General features: G+C 50.5%; 1 protein-coding gene across 1 annotated transcript; it reads left to right on the plus strand.

Annotated features, from left to right (window-relative positions):
- Position 1: 1 nt before the first annotated feature.
- UCHL1 (ubiquitin C-terminal hydrolase L1) lies at positions 2 to 12441 on the plus strand (the record flags this gene model as incomplete). The annotated part of the gene is made up of 7 exons (XM_004703342.2): positions 2 to 64; positions 3218 to 3368; positions 5885 to 5970; positions 6083 to 6130; positions 7387 to 7453; positions 8535 to 8593; positions 12015 to 12441. Coding segments are annotated over 7 exons (561 nt in total), but the record flags the coding sequence as incomplete, so codon positions are not given.
- Positions 12442 to 20216: the final 7775 nt, after the last annotated feature.

The raw sequence follows: 20216 nt of genomic DNA on the forward strand, positions 1-20216 counted from the left end.
GGGGCTGGGCTCTGTGCCCGCGCCCGCCTGCGCGCTGCTGCTGCTCTTCCCTCTCACGGCTCAGGTAGGGCGCGGATGGGGGGCGGACCCCAGGTGCGGGGCGGCCAGGTTCCCGACCCGGTGCGAGGCCAGGAGGACGGTGTAGACTTGGCTCCCCTCCCCAGAGGGTAGAGGTCGCGCTTCCCGGGAAAGGAGGCGCCTGTCTGGTGGTACCTCCTCACTGGGACGCCGATTGTCTTAGCGCACCGCTGTCATCCTTAGGCATCCTGCCCGAGCTGCCTTTAATGTGGAAGATCTTCTCAGTTATCGCGGGAAGGAGCTTGTCCCGCTCATGAGCTCCCTTCGACCTTGATCTTTAGCCTGGAACACTTAGTCTCCCACGCCCATGAATGGCGGGCTGCCTGCTTCTCCGTCTGGGCGGTGACCTACCTGTGGGCTCCTGGTTTGTTTGATTCTCAGACTCCCACCTGGCCATCAAATGGAGGGGTGTGCATTTACCGGAGTCCCTAGCAACCATAGTTTCTCGAATTGAGCACTTTCACTGCCTGCTAGGGCTGTGTGCCGGAGGATTGGGGGGATTTCATCCCGCATCCCACCACCGCCCCACTTCCTCTACTGAGCCTCCTTTATCTCCCCCGCTATGTCGTTTTAGGCTCCCGACTGCTACTCTTTTAAGCAGTCATGTTGGTGGTCTGGCTTCTGGGTAGGCCCTTCCACCCTGTTACTCCCTTTCTTCTTTGACCTTGTAGCCGGGATGAAATAGGTAGCCATTAGCGTGGGCTCAAGTAAATCTGTTCATTTCTCTTGAGATGGTCCACTTCCCTCAAGTGTACGTGGGTTAGGATCCTCAAAACCTGAACGCCAAGTATAAAGAGGAAGCTAGGATGCTGTGTGGTGATAGCAGGGGGCCCCAGCTAATTATAATTTGCATGCCATTGCCTGCCTCGTAATGTGTTAGCAAAAACTTGCATCGCTTCAGACCTAGAATGAGCTGTACGAAGCACCATTAAAAAGGCTGGGCGTTCTAGATGCAGCCTCAGCATTAATTGGGCCCTGTGGGAAGTGCCAGACCTCCTTATAAATGCGGGAAAGTGGATTCAAAATACCCCTGAAGGCTATTTGAATAATCCGATGGACATGATTTTTAAAAAAAAATTTATGGTTGAAACCTTTCCTTACGCAAAAAAAAAAAAAAAGAAAGAAAAAGCAAAAGCTGCTAAATGATTGCCAGTCGCAGATATTAGCTTGCCAGGTCATCTAGTGCAGGTTCCAGCCTCATGGGCGCTGCCGCCTGTCTCAGCACAGCTTTCTTACCCGGAACCATGATGACTGGCAGGTTTTGCGTGGCGCTGAGAGGCACAGCCTCTGGGGGGCAGTCGTGTAGCGCCTTCTGCCTTCCAGAGCTGGCTCAGGCGGCTCTTGTTAGAGAAATCTCTGACCTCTGTTCCAGAGAGCTCGAGTTCACCCCATCAAGTTTATCGAGCACCTGTTCTGCTAAATTAAAAACAGACTGAAGCCAGTTGACAAAAAGGTGGAGGGTGGAGGTGGAGGTGGAGGTGAGGGGAGGGGGATTCACAAAGTGCGGTGGAAAGATGTCATTACCTTTGATTTTCATTTTCCACGCACCTTTTGAAGCTGCCATGTAGATGGATTTCCCCCAAAGCCAAGAATGATTTAGAAGGCATCTGATGTTGGCTTTGGGGACATTGTGGAATCCTAAATGGGCCCCTTTTAAAACATAAATTGTAAGTCACGGTGAAATATTCATGTCAAAGCTCAAAAAACCATCAAGGATGAAGCTGTCACCACCAGCAGCCCCTAATTTTCCCCGGAAAAGGGAAAATTCTGATCCGTCATTGGATGCCAATTCAGGGATCTGGCGGGTGTGAGGCTCAGGCTTCCTACTCTGCAGCTGCAGTGAGTTGATGGTGAGGCTGTGCAGAGCCCGTGTGCCTCTGCTAGTGCCACAGAAGCACAGGCCTAAGCTTCACTGCCATGCGCAGTCATGCGCGGTGTTTAACACTGGAAGTCTGACGTTGCCCTGTCGGAATCTTGCCAGGTATGGGAGGTTGGTGAGCTCTGGACTTGAGGTGGTCTAAGTGTCTGGCAGCTAGCCTCATGGCCTGCAGTTCAAACCCACCCACTGCTCCGAGGGAGCATGATGAGGCTATCTGTTGCTGGGAAGATTGACAGCCTTGGAAACCCTATTTGGTGTTGCTTTGAGTCAATTGCTTCCAAGGCAGTGGGTTTGGGGCAGGGTTTATCCCACTAGCACCTGGCTTTTAACCTGACAAGGAGCCTCGTGGTGTTGTGGTTATACCCTGGGCTGCTAACTGCAAGGTGAGCAATTGAAACCACCTGCCAGCTCCGAGGGAGAAAGCCGGGCTTCTTACTGCCGTAAGGAGTTACCGTCTCAAACTCACGGGCACTTCTACCCTGTCCTAGCGTCACCGCGAGTCAGAATTGACTCGAGGGCAGGGAGGTCTGTTTTGGTTTCGTTTTACCTGAGAAGTTATCCCAGCCAGGCCTCTAAAACTGGTTAGTGAACGATGCAGCTAAGACCATGTTCCCCTGCAGAAGAAACCGACTCCCATCGACTTACCAGTCTCTTCCACACCCCCATGGCTGATCTGCCCTCAAGCTGGGAAGGCCGGGCGAGCGTCTCATCTCTGTTTTGGAGGATGAGAAGGTGCTCTAGATGAGCTACTCTTTCCTTACTTTCCCCCAAGAGATCAGGTTCTTTGAGTTGCTCCTTAGAACAGTGAAGTAGACCTTGTTTTATGTATTTAAGAACCACACGCAGGGTCTCTCTGCGTCCGAATGGACTTGACAGTGAGGTGCTTGGACAGTCAGTAGAGCTTTGAAGAACGGTGAGGATGAACCCGTTGGCATGCTTCTCGGGCACAAAGGAGGGAGGACTAAGTGAGACGAATCTGACTCATGGTCCGTCTCCAGCTGAAAGGTTGCAGTGGTGTCTAGACAAACCTTGGGTCACGTCCAAGCTTGGGACTGCACTGCAGCACCTGGGTGGAGTCTGAAGCGCCGAACCCCCAGGGCTAGCGCCAGGAGGCCACCGGGGCTGGCGGCTCTAGAACCAAGGCACACATCCTACTTGGATTTCCGTGTATGGTGGTAGAACTCTCTGCTGCCATCTGCCAGGTCTCTCTGCCTTTTCACTTGGACGCCGAAACAGAAAACCCGTTTCTTCTGTTCACAGCATGAGAATTTCAGGAAAAAGCAGATCGAAGAGCTGAAGGGACAGGAAGTTAGTCCCAAAGTGTACTTCATGAAGCAGACCATCGGAAACTCGTGTGGCACCATCGGACTCATCCACGCAGTGGCCAATAATCAGGACAAGCTGGCCTTCGGTGAGCCTCCGAGTTGCCTTCAGTTGAGGTCCCTCAGCCCTTCCTCCCCAAACCCCCCAGGTTCTAAGTAAAGCCACTGCCTAACAACCTACTGAGCCGTGGCTGTGGCTTCTATAAGGAACCCTCCTGGTAGCACGCTGGTTAAGTGCAGCCTGGGGGCTCTGCGGGAGAAAGGTGTGGCGATCTGCAGTTCAGGGCTGCCACATGGGGGTGCTGTGATCCAGAATCGACTCCATCCTTCCCAACAGCCTCAAACTAGACTAGTTTCTGGACACACAAACCAGTGGGTGAAATTTTACTGCTCTTTCTTTTTCGGGACGGAGACATTGCCCAGAAGCTTGGTTTGGCATTGTCTGCCTGGTGTGGACGAGTGAGTGAGTGAGTGAGTGAGATTTTGTACTGCCCCCGGGATAGGCTCCTCCAGTGTGCAGGCAGTATAGAGGGGTGGACAGCAAGGACACCAGGGCCAGTTATTGTGAATCTTCCGTTTTCCCCATTTAACTCTTAAACATGAAGCATTCCCTCACTGACTGCCACTGAGTCACTGCCGACCCATCGTGATGCTGTGGGGCGGGGGTTCTGAGACTGCCACTCTACAGGGGTAGAAAGCTTCATCTTCTCCCTTGGAAGAGCTGTTAGGTTTGAGTTGCTGAGCTTGCGGTTAGCAGCCCAGCGCACAAGTCCTGCGGCACCAGGGCCCTTGCATGAAGCGTTAGAGGTGACAGTGAGCCGTAAGATATCTGTGGGTCTTTATCTCAGCCACAAGAGCCCTGGTGGGCTAGGCATGGCTTGGGCTGCTAATCACCACCATGCCAGCAGCCCAAACCCACCAATCCAGCGCGCCTGCTCCCGGAAAGAGTTACCGCCTCAGAAACCCACAGGGACAGGTCTGGTCTGCCGTGTAGGGCCGCTGCGAGTCAGACACTACATAAGCAAGAGGGGAACTGGCACAGCTCTAGGCAGTTGGACACGGGCTGTGGTGGTGCTTGCAGCTCGCTACGGGAGCAGGTGGAAACCCTAGAAGAGCCAGCTGTGAGCCAAACCAGGTGAAGGACTTCAGCCCTGGATGGCCTAGGCCTGGGGGCGGTTCAGCACTGATGCGTTCCAACGACGTGGCCGTTGGGTGTCATTGAAGCCTAGAGCTCGGCAGACTCACACAGAAGGCTAGAGAGTAAATGCTCTGTGCCGGATTCCCACACGGTCTCTGTTATAGCAAAGGAAGCCACAGGCAGGATTTAAACAAATGGGCGGGGCTGTGTCCCAGTCAAACTTTATGTTCCAAAACGGCACCGTATTTGGCCATCTTCTGGGCTCAGACCGTGAGCGGCAGTGGTGAGAACTGAGTAACTCCCATACTCGCTCCGTGCATCTGTTTGTCTTTTGACAAGGTCGGTGTGGCCCCGGTTCTACTCTTGCAATCAAGTGGCTGGTCCGGCAGACGGTCCGGATCACCAGCGCAGCCGGTTCAAAATGCCGGCTTGTTCTCTCTCCAGTTCTCCGCGACTAAGGCTTCCGGCTTGGCTTGGAGTACTGCCACCTTGGTGTGACCCCAGGGAGTGCAGTACCCTTTCCGTCACCATGGCAGTGCTGGCATCGGTGACAATCTGAGGCATAGCATCGTCCTCACATGAAGTGGACATTTTGGGTGATTGTCCCCTAGCGGCTTATTTAAAAGAAAAATCTTTAGAGCTGGAAGTTCGCATTAAGGTCTTTTAAGATAGAAAGTCTTCGTGATGTAGCTGTGTAGAAGAGCCTGACTGTGCTATGCATTGGTCAGCTGGTCAAACCCGCGAGCTGCTCCAGGGGAGAAAGATGAGGCTTCCTGCTCCTCTAAACGTGTACAGTCCGAGACCCACAGGGGCAGGTCTTCACGGCGCTACAGGGTCCCTGTGCGTCAGCACAGGTGTATTTACACGGCACACAAAAACCCGTTGGTTGCCAGCCGTTGGTTGTTTCTAGACTGGGCTATTTGCCTGTTGACATTGTGATTGGACATCTGTCGCCTCGTGTCTGTGGATAATTGTGTGACGGGTTGACCTTGCTCCTCTGAAACAAAACTGTCCTGAGCGGAGCGCTGTTCGGGAGGAGGGATCCTGGAGTCACGAGTACAGCAGGCCTTCGTGTGTGCAACCTTTGTGCCGGTGCTGTACGCAGAGCCGTAGACAGTGTACCCGAGGGAGGGGTTACAAACGGCTTCAGGCTGGGAGGCAGTGATGAGCTGGACTTGGGGGACCAGTGGGAAGCGGCCAGGCAGATAAAGTTGAGGGTGGCAGGGGACAGAGGCACGGGAGAGCTTGGTACTGGAGGGCTGGAAGGGCCCCTGGGGCTGAGTGGACGGCAGCTAGTCAGGGAGGGAGGGGACGTGTGCCCACTTCCTGGGAGGCTGTATTACGGATTGAGACGGGTCGGCATGAGCCGTTGCGCACTTTGCCCAAGTCAACGATAGACGTGACCCTGTTTGCCTGATGGTAGCTGTACCAATAGGTACCCTGTTAATATAAATTTTTTTTTTTAAGAGAATGGGTCTGTTCTGAAGCAGTTTCTTTCTGAGACAGAGAAAATGTCCCCGGAAGACAGAGCAAAGTGCTTTGAAAAGAACGAGGTAGGCATGGGGCATGGCAGAGCCCTGTTGGACACCCCACCCTCCTACCCCCACCCCCACCCCCACCCCGCCCTGCCCAGTTTTGTGCTGCCTATGTTCTCTTCTTTTGCAGGCCATCCAGGCGGCCCACGATGCCGTGGCACAGGAAGGTCAGTGCCGGGTAAGTGGGCACACTGGTCACAGCCCAGCCACCTCCATTTGTACTGGAGGACATGCATGGGCCTCTTCAGGGGACCCAGCCAAGGGTACTCCATCACCCAAGGCCTCTTGATGCTAGAAAATGCCATCCACGTGGTGCTTGGACCAGTTCCTTTCAATGGCTCTTGAGAGCTGGAGCTGTCAGTTGACATGCCCCAAACCCAAACACAACGAACTCGCTGCCATCAGGTGGATGCCCACACCCAGCCACTCTACAGGACAGGGTAGCATGGCCCCTGGGGGTTTCCAAGGCTCAATCTTGAGGAGCGTAGATGGTCTCATCCTCTTCCTGAGGCTGTGCTGGCAGTTTCCAAACTGATGGATTTTCAGGTCCTAGCCCAGCAGGGAACCCACTGTGCCCCATGGCTTCTTAGCAAATGATACACGTCTCTCGCCGCTTTTGAGGTGTGCTGACTCTAGGGACGTTCTAGCACAGGGCAAACCTGTTTCTGTTCCTGAGACTGGAACTAGAGCAGCAGCTGGTTTCGAACAGATGACCTTGTGGATCACAGCCTATTGTGCGACCACTCTGCCACCAGGGCCCAGTGGGTTTTCTGCAGTGACCAACTGGAACACTTCTTACCCACCGTGTTGGGAGGGAGAGTCATGGGTACTGACAAAGACTGGCAATTGCTAATCGATTTGATTTTAATTTAACAAGTCCCTTGTTAAATGAGATTTCAGTTGCTGCTGTTGTGTGCCACTGAGTGGATTCCAACCCACAGGAACTCAGGCCTGAGCTGCCCTGTGGTGTGTGCTCAGCTGGATCGGAGGAAACAGCTCTGGGTCTCTCCTCTCCCAGAAGCAGAGCTTCTAGGTGGGGCTGAGCCACCCGCCTTTCAGTTAGCAGCCCAGGGCTCCCAACTCTTTGCGCCACAAGGGCTCCTGTTCATTCGGCAGCCTTAAACCTGCAGCTGTCGGCCATGTTCTGGCCTTGACCTTAGTGAGATGCGTACCCTCCCCAAGTTTTAGATCCCTCGTCCCGAAAGAGCAGAAGAGCGTGCAACAGTGGCTGTGTCTCCAAGGGTGGCCCCCGGCATGGTGAGCTCGCACAGCCACTGGTCTGTAGCACATCCACAAGTAACGAGTCCTAATGGTTTCAACTGAGAAAGCTAGTTGGTTCAGTCATCCTGCCCTTGAATGATGACGGCCAATTTTTCATGAGCCCCACTGACACCGCGCTGAGGTAACGAGAAACCCATTTCCTTCTCTCTCTAGGTAGATGACAAAGTGAACTTCCACTTCATCCTGTTCAACAACGTGGAGGGCCACCTCTATGAACTTGGTAGGTTCGGCCGGATTTCTGGTATCTCATCCTAGTTTTGGCTCCTAGTGTCATTCTTAATGATGTCTTTCAATACGGCCAGGCATTAATTTTATGCTGGGGGTGGGCATGGATTTGTGTTTCAACACCGCTTCAGTGATTTCCACCGGTGCAGCTCAGTGACACTGCTGACGGTCCCATGGCTGTTGGGACCACCCAAACGTCGATCTGATGATCTGACCGTCGTTAGCACAAATTCTTCAGCCCCGGAGAAGCAGCTCGTCTTCCCTTCCCAGTGTCTGTGGTCAGGTTGCTCACTCTTTACCAGGGAATAATGCTTCCTGCAGACAGACTTCCCTAATGGGTTGCAAAGATCCCTTACAGGCGGAATCCATCACTTGTGCCCAGAACGGCCCCCACAGGCCCCTGAGGTTGCAGACGGAAGGCCTGCAGTCACAAGTGAAGAAGGTTGGCACCTGTTGGGTGCCTGCTGCTTTCTCGCTACAGCTCCCTTCCCTTGGCCCACCCAGTCATTGGTCTCTGGCAGCATCCTGCTCAGCCACAGAACACTCTTGATGCTTGGCCATGGATGGTCCTGCCCGGGGTAAAGGAGTTTGGGTGTTAGCAGTTAGGAAGATGATGCATCCAGGAAGCTTCGGCCCCCTTTGTGTGACTAGGGAAAGACTCACGGCTGCCTCGTCTCAAGTCATTGAGAAGCTACTACAGACCCTGTCTCGGCAGACAGGGCCACGGAGACTCAGGGTTGGTCATAGTTGCCGAGAGGGGCATGTGAACTCTCAGGGTGCCTTCTCTGACTGCCCCTGTCCTGACTGGACAGCGTACGACCTCTATCGCCCTTATCTTAGAGGGTGGGGCTCAGCCGCCTGTGTCAGGGTTGCTGGTTTGCCTCTCCTGTGGACTAGGACTGTCTGGGAAGGAGAGCCAGGAGCACTGAGCATTCTAACCAGTCATCCCTTGGTGGACATGACTGATGTTCGTAAGAGCTTAACACTTCCCCTGAGACTGGCAAGCAAACCGTCCGGCCGTGTGCTGAGAACGTTGAATTTGCAGGGAACCCTGACGGCTGGTCTCTCTGTTGCAGATGGACGAATGCCTTTTCCCGTGAACCACGGCTCCAGTTCAGAGGACTCCCTGCTGCAGGTAATCTCTGCCATCCATCTTGTTCCTCGGGGACCGCAGTTTAGCCAAATTGTCTACTGTAAAAAACTGGCTCCTGGGATGAGCAGCACCAACCAGTGGTCCTTCCGGTCAGGATCTTGACTAATCTAATCTGTATTGCGTGCTGCCTCCAAGTCACAGTTAGAACGAGCTAGAAGCTGGTGCTTTACTTCCTTGTGGGATTCAGGAGGCCATTGTCCCGTTGTCAGGTTACATCCCAGCCACAGAACACTCAGCCACAGCCCACTGAGCCTGCCTGGCACCCCACTCTGACTGCTGGATGTGGCCCTGTCTCTTAGATTGTGCACAAGGGTTTCAGGTTAGGCAGCTCCCTTCAGTAGTTTTCCCTACGGGGTGGGGGTGGTGGTGGTGGTGGGGGGCCGGGTAGGGTGGTGGTGGGAGGGTGGGTAACAGATATAAAACAGCCAGCATCCAGGGTCCCTGTGTCATACTTCTGTACAAGTGACCATCTAAACTTTTTTTGGTACGTCTATATAAATCATTTTGGCCAAGTCGAGAAGGAGTTGATTTTACGTGTTGGGACCCAGTTCTGATGGGGTGGTGATGAGCGCTGTACTGGAAGGCAGTGGGAGTGTCCTGCAGTCCACCCCTCCTCCCGAGCACCCCCAGGCATGCAGGATGAACACTGCCTCGCCTTGACCATCCTCACAAGTACTGCCATCTTGTTCAGGGTCTTCCTTCCTTCTTTCTCACCGACCCTCTATTTTATTGAGCATGGTGCCCCTTTTAGTTGTAGACTAAGGCTGGTATGGTGGATGAGTATTTTGGCCTTTTTATGATAGAAATGAGTCCCGTCATTTTGCTCTTCTAATAGAAAATTCCTTAATGAGGTAATATGCAGAAATGCTGTAGAAATAATACCTATTTCATTTGTAATTGAAATAGCCAGTCTTTCAGCCCTTGGTTTGTGCTAGACCAGAAATGGGCCAACTTTTTCTTGAAGAGCCAGATAGTTTTTATTTTGTGCTTTGTGGGACATTGAGTTGCACGTACTGCTGTTAACATTCCCCAGCCCATTGTAACTCCAAAGCAGTGGAGACAGTGCATAAATGAAAGGGCATGGCTGTGTTCCAATAAAGCTAGGCCCCACAATATGCAGATTGGGGCCCTCGTTTTTCTGTCTCTGATTAGAATGGACACGTGGGTTTTGGTTTGGAATTAGACAACATTCCTAGTGACGTGTATCTATTGTAGAGCCCCTTCTCATGATCAGGCAGCACAAAGAAACTGAGTTGCAGGAGACATTAGGCGGAGCGCCCACAATTGATGACGTACATAGTACAGCAAATGGCTCAAACTTAGTCTGTGCTGTTAGTCACTGCATAGGACAAGGTTTCTGCAGAACACCGTGGGCCTATTAACCAGAGGGCCGCTAGTGGATCAAATCTGTGCCACTCAAGCGGAAAGGCTTTGTTCTCTCGTCTCCTCTAATTGTCGTCGTTAGGTGCCCTTGACTTGGCTCTGACCCTTAGCGACCTTGTACCCAACAGAACGAAGCGTGCTCCTACACTCTCCCCTAATTGTTCTGTCTGAGCCCATTGTTACAGCCACTCTCTCTATCTTGTCAAAGGCCTTCTTTTTTTTTTTTTGCTGCCCCTCAGTTTTGCCAGGCATAATGTCCTTCTCCAGGGACTGTCTCTTGACAACATGCCCAAAGTACATGAGACAAGGACTTGCCACCCTTGCTTCTACGGAGCGTTCTGACTCCTCCTTCCAAGACAGACGTGCTTGTCTGGTAGCCCATGGGGCGGTCTCTCGCCTTTGCCAGCGCCGTCATTCAAAGGCATCAGCTCTTCCATCTTCCTTCTCCAGTCTCCACCGGTCACGTGCACGTGAAGCCACTGAAGATGGCCATGGCTTGGATCAAGCGCAGCTCAGTGCTCAAAGTAACCCCCTTGCTTTTATTTTCAACACTTTGAAGGAGGTCTTGTGCAGCAGCCTTACCCCGTGCAGCTTGTCTTTGGATCTCTTGACTGCTGCTTCCATGAGCAATGATTGTGGATCCCAGCCAGACGAAATCCTTCACCACCAGTTGTGAGGATTTTAGTTTTCCTTCAGTTGAGTCGTCATCCATATTGAAGACGTCTATTCTTGGTCTTCATCAGCAAGTACTTCAGGTCCTCCCTAGAGCAAGCCAGGTTGTCCCACTACATCGTAGGTTGTTAATTAGCCTTCCACCAATCCTCATGCCACATTCTTCTCTTGCTAGTAGACCAGCCCAATTGATACATATAATCTCAAGACATTTAAGTCCTAGAGTTTAATAACTAACATTGGGATCAATTTTCTGCTATCAACCTTTATAACCTTAGCAATAGTAGTACATGTTAAATCTGCCATAAACATCTAAATCTTATTAGATAGTGGTCTAGATGGATAGCATAAGATAGCTTAATTCAAGAAGATAGGTAATAAAGATTTACAAAAACAAAGCACTGTCAAACATTGCTGGACTTTTAACTTAGTCTAGCCTCTTAAAAAAAAAAAGTTGGGCAAACATCATCATCAATCAATCTCATTGTCTGTACCTGAAGGGCAGGTATTGACTTTAAACTAGGGTTCCAAACCAGTTTGTTCTGGGTCAGCCTCCTGCTGAGAAATTGACTTTTCCCTCTTAAGTACACTGAATGGGAATCTCCATTTGAACATATCCCAACTCCCTGGTGATCTTGTTAAAAATGTGGATTCTGATTTAGTGTATCTGGGCTAGAGGCACTGTCAAACTGGAATGAATCAGGGTGAACCCGTTTTAAACTTTAAAGCCAACTTGTCAAACGTTGACCTAGTAGAACTGGGTCTCTACCGTGGACATATCTGAGTTAGAACTGTTCTCGTGACCCCCCCACGGGCGGGCCGGAAACAGTCTTCCATCTGGCGGGGATTTGAAGTTAAGCGTGAAGCATTACCTTGCCAAGCCAGGTACAGGATGGGGAGAAAGTCGTCTCCGTTTGGTAGAATTACGAAAGGATTCAACTGCTGAAAAGCAATTCCTTGAGTGTGTCCCTGTCGTCCCCACTGGTGGCTGCTGCTTCCCTCAAGCCCTGTGGGGGGAAGGAGGGCTCGCTTCCTCTAGTGTTCTCCTACCCTACCTGACAGCAGTCACAGCGGGTCCGTGGGCTCACCAGAGGTAGATGGGAATAGGAACATTGAGAGACAGGTAGGCCTGGAGAGGCGAGGGTGGAGGGATTGGCACCAGGGAGTCAGAGTGAAGAACAGAGGCAGAACTTCTGAACTTGGCCTGCCCCTTTGGGTCAAGGCTATTGGAAGAGTTAGACATGACCCAGGTGATGTTTTATGCACAAATGGCCTGAGAGCCATGTTCCCTTTGAAGCCTGCCTTTGAATTGGTGCTATTGAGATATTAATGATGTTCCTCCCTCCAGGATGCTGCCAAGGTCTGCAGAGAATTCACTGAGCGTGAGCAAGGGGAGGTCCGCTTCTCGGCTGTGGCCCTCTGCAAGGCAGCCTAATGCCCTCTCACTGTCGGCGTGAAAATGCGTACCCCTCCCTGCAGTCGAAATTGCTTCCGTCCTTGTCAAGCAGCTGTTGTCCTTTTCCGTTCTGTAGAAGCGCACTTCCCCTCAGCCACACCCGCACAGCAGCACAATGCCACTGCTGATTCAAGCACTGTCGGGTGCACGCTTCAGATGGCCAAGCATCACCCCCACCCCCCCCAATTGGATGTCTTGTACCTTAATATCGATCTCATGCTATAAGTGGCTTACTTTGGTTTACGTCTGGATGTGATGGCCTGGGGGGTGGTTTAATCGTATTGTCATTAAAAGAATTAAACTTTTCTGCTGATACACAGCCTGAGGTGTTTGTGTTCAATGTGGTTCGCTAGAGAAGCAAAGGCAATGATGCTTGTCTGTGTTTGTATAAGGATTGAGATGTATGTAGAGACAGGGCTTATGCCGTTATAGAAATAGGTAAGTCCTGTCTGGTTCAAGTCAGACTGGTTCTCCTGACTCGGAAGTTGATGAACAGGAAGCAGGATGATGAAGCAGGGGCCACAGGGTGCAGAGGTAAATGAATCTGAAGTCAGCTGAGCGAATCCACCATTGGCAGTCCATTGATGGCTTACCTCGGATTTGCAGGTGACATAACTGGAGATAGAGGAAGTAGACGGGAGAGCCAACTCCAGCAGAAGGCGAAGGGCCAAAGCAGATTTGACTACATGGTCTCATGCAAAAGGCCACACCCCAAGGAGGTGTCATCAGGGTTTGACCTGATGGATCAGTTGGGCACCGCCCACACTCCAACCTTACTGAGGAATCCCTGACTGTCAGAGTTGGGCACCTGTGTCAACCTGACCCTTGTATACAAATCTTTAACTGTACATAATCATACAAAGACAATAATGAAATCATACTTGGGCCAACACAGTACACTAATGTATACAACCTAAAATGCAAAACATAAGTATTTGGTGTACATCTACAAATAGGAATTACTCCTAACAACGGCAGTCCTTGTTTCTGCCATGGCTGGTTTTTACAGCTACCTTCATCCACTACCCATTCTGTATTCCTATCACCTCAGCAAGTACCTCAGCTGGCCACGGTTCTTTGCCTGGTGGAGGGACCCAAACCTTTATTCCTAAAGAGCCTGGGCTGTTGGCAGTCAGAATTGGGGTGCTGTGCTTTACCATTGACTTGAATCTCAGGAGATAGTAGTGCTAAGAGACGACCTGAGAAATCTGGATGCTACACACGTTCTTTACCACCATTATGCAGTATTAGTCCCCTTGGTAATCACATCACTCTTACATAGTAACTCCTTTCTCTGCCTGTTGCTCCAGAGGCACGAGGAGTCCCAAGTGGCCAGGAGGCTTTCTGAACTTCCAGTTTAGTGGGATCCGTGCTGTGTCTCCTGGTGCGAGTATTCCTCCCCACGGAACTAAGACCTCCAGACCCAGAGAGCAGAGGCTGCAGGGGCAGGAAGCAAACACGTGGTGAGTGGGGCACTACCAGTCATACTGAGTGCTGCCACTCCCGTTCCCACCAATCAGCTCCTGGCCCCGTGAACCCTGGCTAGTGGATTCCATCTGTTCTGTGCTGGTTCAGAGCATTTACAGCCTCCTGGAGAACAGTGCCCCCAACGGTGCAAGGCACCCCCAAACTGGCACCATCATTGTCCTTAGAAGTCAATTCCATCATTCTATCGGTATCTGTTTCAGGACAACGAGGAACAAGGTAAGACCAGTGGAGACCAGTGGATTCCGTGAACATGGGCCCATTGCTGCACTTCATTTACTGTGCAGCCAGTCCCTTGATCTGATGATGCTGTGTGGGATCTGAGGTGATCCGTGTAGGTCAGTGGTTCTCAACCTTCCTCATGCCGCCACCCTAATGCATTTCCTCATGTTGTGACCCACAACCATTGTTTTTGTTGCTACTTCATAACTAATTTGGCTACTGTTATGGATTGGGTGACCCCTGTGAAAGGGTAGTTCAACCCCCCAAAGGGGTCACAACCCACAGGCTGAGAACCGCTGGTGTAGGTGGATGAGATTCGGTAATCTCACAGATTGTGGTCTTGGCAAAAGCATTGCATGCAGGGAAAGTAAATCTATCCGGAGTGTCAATTCCAGTAAGAATAAAACACTGTCGTTTTCAATGAAGGTCCAATGTAGTCAACCGGTCACCAGGTTGCTGGCTGATCTTCCCCGAGGAGTGCTCCCATGTCTTAGACCTGATATTCTTGGCTGCTGGCAGAAGCCAAGTCAGCTTTGGTGAATGGTAGTCTACGTTGCTCACCCCATGCGTATGAACCCAGGTTGATTACAGAAACAAATCCAGGGACATACAGACACACACACGAGAGCGTCTATCAAAGAGCAATTGCACATTGGGAAAACATCCCAATCCAGATCAAGTTCATCAGTTTGATATTTGCCTATATGTCCAATACTAGTCCATAAATTCCCCTTCAGATTCATGCAGCACATGCAATGATGCCGACTGCAGGAAGGTCACAGGCCAGTCGGTGAAAAGTCTTGTGTATTCAATGGCAGTGAGAGCATCAGCGCTGGTGTGGGCCTCCAAGTGGCTCCCCCAACTCTGGGTGTGGCGCTTCGCAGGAAGATAAGGCAGAGAGAGACTCCCAGAGCTCCAGTCTTCCCATGGCTGCCCACCAGAAGGTGGAGGGAGAGCGGGGGTGCATAACCTCCACCCCTGCCCGCCACTATGGCCACTTGGGTCATGCATCCATTGGGCCAGGTTGGGGTGGTTTGGGAATGAGGATGGCTGGTTTCCACAGAAGGTGTCATCCTGTCCAGGTGATCATTAATGTCTTCTGCAGAGGAGGTAACCCTTTGATGAGCATTCACATGCGACGCAAATATCTTCACTTTTTTGATCTATTGAGAGAGGTCTATCCACATACCACTGTCCCATATCTCCTTTTACCTGATTTTCCAATCATAATACAGGTCCCTGAGCATCCGCCAAGCCATTGTCCATAACCCATGAATCAGTTTAGTCATTCATTTGGTCATTTCTGCTTCCAAGCATGCTGAACAACCAGGTGTACGGCTCGAAGTTCTGCCCATGGGGAGGATTTCCCTTCACCATGGTCCTTCAGGGAGGTCCCAGAAAGGGGCCTGTAGTGCTGCTGCTGTCTACCTTCAAGTGAAACCTGCATATCATGTACAACCATCGGTAAACCAAGCACAGGTTTTTGGTTCCTCACTCAACTGATCACAAGGAACTCCCCGTGAGGCCATAGGTGCAGCCTGGGAGAAAGATGGTCCTGTGACAGGAGTGGAGATCAAACGCATTGGGCCACTTCTTCATGCAGCTTGCTTGTACCTTCAGGTCTTGTTCGAGCCCAGTCTTGCAGATGCCACTTCTATTAAATGATGGAGTGCTGGTGTGCATGTCCAACCTCATGATTCTGTAGGTCACATGACTCCAGTTCATGATGGAAAGCTCAGGCTGCATGGTAACTTGGTGGCCCAGGGGGAGATGTCTATAGAAAGATTTATGTTGAGAAATGGCTTACAACCTTGTAGAAGGTTCAGTCCCGTCCAGTTCACGCCAGGCTTCTGACTTGGGGAAGCTGATGAACAGGACGTAGGATGACAAAGCAGAGGCGATGGTGGGCACAGGCTGGAGGCTGCAGAGGTGAATGAATCTGAAGTTGGTCAAATGAGTTTACCGTCGGAAGTCCACTGACAGCTCCTGGCGTCAGCAGGTGACGCAATAGAAGATCCAGGAACCAGATGTAAGTCCCAGCTGCTGCAGCAGGAGAGAGGCCTAAACAAAGGGCCACACCCCCAAGGAGGGGTCATCAGGCTGTGACCTTATCGATAGGTTGGGCTCTACCTTCACCCTTAGCCTATCGTGTCCAGTTGATAGAACCCCTAATTTTCATGGTGTTTTTTTTTTATCTGTATGTTTGCCATTTTCTAAGCTCTAAAAACTTTAATATGACTCTTTCTTCCATAAAAGCGATTCACACAGATCCAGTAAGAAGTTACCATGAAACTAATATCCGTTTAATGTATCCTTAAACTTTTCTTCTATGTATTTACATTCCTGAAGAAAATTTTTAAAAAGACATTGCATTTCTCAACATTTCTGATTGGTAGAAGAATTGAAAATATATACAGAGAGTTCTCATAACCCCCTCGACCCATCTTCCCAAATGTTAAGTAGTTCACGTGATTATGGAACATTTGAGAACAAGCAAACCAATGGTGATTATTATTGAGCAACGTCAGTTGTGTATTCTGATCGCCTTAGGGTTTTACCTTCTAATGTCTGTGTTCTCGCATCCTAGCCTGGATGCCACGTACCATTTACTGGTCGTGTCACCTTAGAGCAGCCATTTTCGGGGTCACGACCCCTTTGGGGAGTCGAATGACCCTTTCACAGGGGTCGCCCGATTCATAACAGTAGCCAAATGACAATGATGAAGTAGCAACAAAAATAATGTTATGGTCGGGGGGTTCACCACAACATGAGGAACTATATGAAAGGGTGACGGCATTAGGAAGGTTGAGGGCCACTGCCTTAGATTTCTCTCGGGTGTGAGTTTCTCAGACTACCCTGGTTTCTGACGACTTTGACAGTGGTACAGAGTACGGCTCAAGTATTTTGTAAAAGCACCTCTATTGGAATTGGATCTTTGGCTTATGACCAGACTAGAGTTGTGCATTTTAGGGAGGGACATCTCAAGAGACACCGTGCTATATTCATCCCCAATCAAGGGTACATATTACCAATATGATTTTTTTACTTGACTAACTACACATTTTATTTCTACTTCTTTTTAATTTATTATTAATTGGAAGTTAATACATATATGATACCATTCCACAGTTCAATCAGTCCAGCAGAATTGTACAATTGCTACCACAATCAGTTTCCAAACATTCTTTTTCTTCCTGGATAGACAAAACTCCTGGGTCTGTTCACTGGCCTTCAAGACTGTCCCAGAGCTGCCCCCTTGGGGGCTCCCCAAGGGCTTCCTAGCTCTTCCTTGCTCCAGCTGCTGATCTGGTGTGCTCCCCTCTTGGTTCGCTCTGCTTTGGGGGGTTCAGACCACACTGCCGCCCCACCATGTGACCCCAGAAATGTCCTTGTCTCAGTCTGCTCCAGTAAGGGACAGCGTGACACAGGCTATTGTCAGTTGCCCAGTCCCTTCTGTGTCCCATTAGCTCCCCATGGGGATATCATCCTCCTCAGGGCCTGGTGTGCCAGCGTGGGGTCCAGTCTGGCGCTCTCTCTTCTTCCCTCCCAGCCTGCCCCTGTGTGGGTGTGCCATGCTGGCCCTCTTCCCAACCTGTAGGGTCAGTGCCACTCTCCGCCACACCACTTCCAGGGAGGGGGTCCGCTTGGCTCTGGTTGGGCGAGCCCTGTAGCTCTCTCTGTTCACGCATTCTTCCACGTGGCCACCTGTCCTCATGGTTGGGTGCATCATGGTAGGGTCTGCATGCATGCCCACTAAATGGGCATCAGTTTGACCTTTGATTTCACTCGACGAGCTCTTTTGGGTGAGGTGACAATGGTGTCTTCGATGGACTTGATTGATGTTTGCTTTGGAGGTCCCAAGAATAGGACTATGTCTTGTCACCAGTACCATGACCTTGGAAAAAAAAGTCTGGGTGGCTTTGGAGCTGTTCTTTCAAAGCATGGCATGTTTCCACTTGACACTTGTGATAGTCTGGGTACTTTAGAGAAACAAATCCACAGAAACTCGTGTATTAGAGAGAGTTTTATATAAAGAAAACATCCCAATCCAGTGCTGCCCAAGCCCACAAGTCCAACATTAACTCATATGTCCGACACCAAATCCACAAAGTCCTCCTCCATCTCACAAAACACACACTATGATGCTGACCTGCAGGAGGAAAGCTGAGTCAGTGAATGTGTAAGCATCTCAGCACTGGCAGGGGTCTCTACACGGCTGCTCCAGCACCCAGGGCTGCATCAGGGTAGGTCCATGTGGCTTCTCCTCAGGGATGTCTTGCAGGAAGTCAGCCTTGCTAGCTGAAGCAGGGAACTGCTAAAGCAGATGCACCCTGGTCTGACCACCACAAAGCAAGAGACCCGAGAACTCGAAAGGCGGGGCTCACCAAGCCATTTATCCCTCCGCCCTCCAATTAACCCCACGTGTGTTTATCAGCCAGGTTGGCACAACAACTACCTCAGCACACATTTTCCTGGTCAGTCAGAACCCGGGGCACAGATTTCACAGTGACCCTCCTCATTCCCAAATCTCCCATTGAAATTCACTGACCGGAGCCCCAAGACAGTCCAAATAACTCCCCAACTCTTCACTGGTCCTTCGTCGTCTTAGAGTTCAAGCGCACAATTTTGTTGACATCTTCATCTGGGAAGTTGATGGATATCCAGAACAAGATTTATCATCAATTAACATTTCACGTTTTTGCAATGAGAAAACCACTCATACACTCGAGTTTTTCCCATAGCACTGTCCTTGTAAGCAGTGTTCAACATCACAACAGTTTTTGGGGCGTTTTTCCCAAGCAGGAAACAAAATGTCACAGCTGCACACTGTTCTCTCAATCCGGCCACCTCAAAAAATGAGGTTCAAGTGAAACTGCTTTCATGAAAAAGTTCACTGTGACCAGAGAGAACCTTCCCAGGGGACACCACTGAGTGCACTAATTCAGAGCAAGTTGCTCGATACTCACCCAGCAGGAAAAATGTGTACTAGAAAGCTCCATCCAGCAGAGCTTTTTTGGGGGGAGTACCGCCTCATATACTAACTTGAGGCATGACTTAGGAGGAAGAGGAAACAAGATTTCTTCTGCTTTTTGGAGCTGGTAAAAAGATGTGGTTTTTTTTGGCTCAGGAATTCAAATCACACAGTTATATTTTACATGTGGAAACTGCACAAGAGCTTCAACAAGTTCATGGAAAAATGGAATCAAAACTCACTACAATGAGTTCAAGAAGAAAGTGTTCTGAAATTGAATGTGGTGGTGATGGCAAACATCGTTAATATGCTTGAAGGATTAAATGGTGTGATAGGTGAAATGTATGCCAACAAGACTGTATATAAAAAAAGATTAGGCTGTCTGCTCCCTGTCTGTCCCCCACCTCAAGAACTTAAAAGATAAATGTTTCCATGACTCCCATGTTTATTAAAAATAAGCCTCACACATGGTTATTCAATAGCTATTAAATACTTGATTGCTGCCCTGGGGAGACGAAGAGACTTGAGTGTCATGGAGGAAACAGGCAGAGGGTTCGTCGCATGGCTCATCTCGGATGGTGCTGTGGGTTGGACATTGGGGTTCTAACGGAAAGGTCGGTGGTTCAAACTCGCCAGCCACTCCTAGCGAGAAAGATGAAGCCGTTGCTCTGAAAGTCTTAGTCTTCAGTGGTTGCTATGGGCTGGATCAGCCCCACGGCAGCGTCTGGTCACTACAGAAACCACAACGGAAACCACAGGCTCTCTGCCTGAAGGGTGGCTTCCAGCCTGTCTTTGACTTCCTCTGCTGCCCCTCGGTAACTGTGGGCAAGGGAATGAACTTCTCCCACCTGTCCCATTGTTTTAGGCTAAAATAGACTCAGGGTGAGGATGTCTGTTAGTGGGGCCACTCTCTAGAAGGTTCCATGTAAACCAGTGGTTCTCAACCTTCCTGATGCAGGGACCCTGTAATACAGTTCATCGTGTTGTGGTGACCCCCCCAACCATAACATTATTTTCATTACTACTTCATAACTGTAATTTTGCTACTCTTATGAATTGGGCGGCCCCTGTGAAGGGGTCGTGACCCACAGGTTAAGAACCACTGATCTAAACCCTTGGCTCTTACCCTCTGCTTCCTGGCGCTTCAACAGCACACAGCCCCAGAGCATTTGCTCCCCTGTGTTCCCAGCGGAGGTGGCTTGGCCTGGACTCAGGCAACACAGGCCTCAGATTCCCCACAGCACACCCTGAACGACATTTTGCACTGGTCAGTTGCCTCATGCTCGGAATAGTAGCAGTGTGGGGAAGAAGGTGACTGTTGGGTTTTCAACAGGCAGTCATTTAGGCTTCTCCCTTCAAGTGCACATGTTAGACAGGGTTCTCTAGAGAAACAAAACCTGAATGCTAATAATTTT

This window comes from Echinops telfairi, unplaced genomic scaffold (genome assembly GCF_000313985.2).
Source record: "Echinops telfairi isolate 266 unplaced genomic scaffold, ASM31398v2 ScPeMD7_7468;HRSCAF=8506_0, whole genome shotgun sequence".
NCBI classification, from domain to species: domain Eukaryota; kingdom Metazoa; phylum Chordata; class Mammalia; order Afrosoricida; family Tenrecidae; genus Echinops; species Echinops telfairi.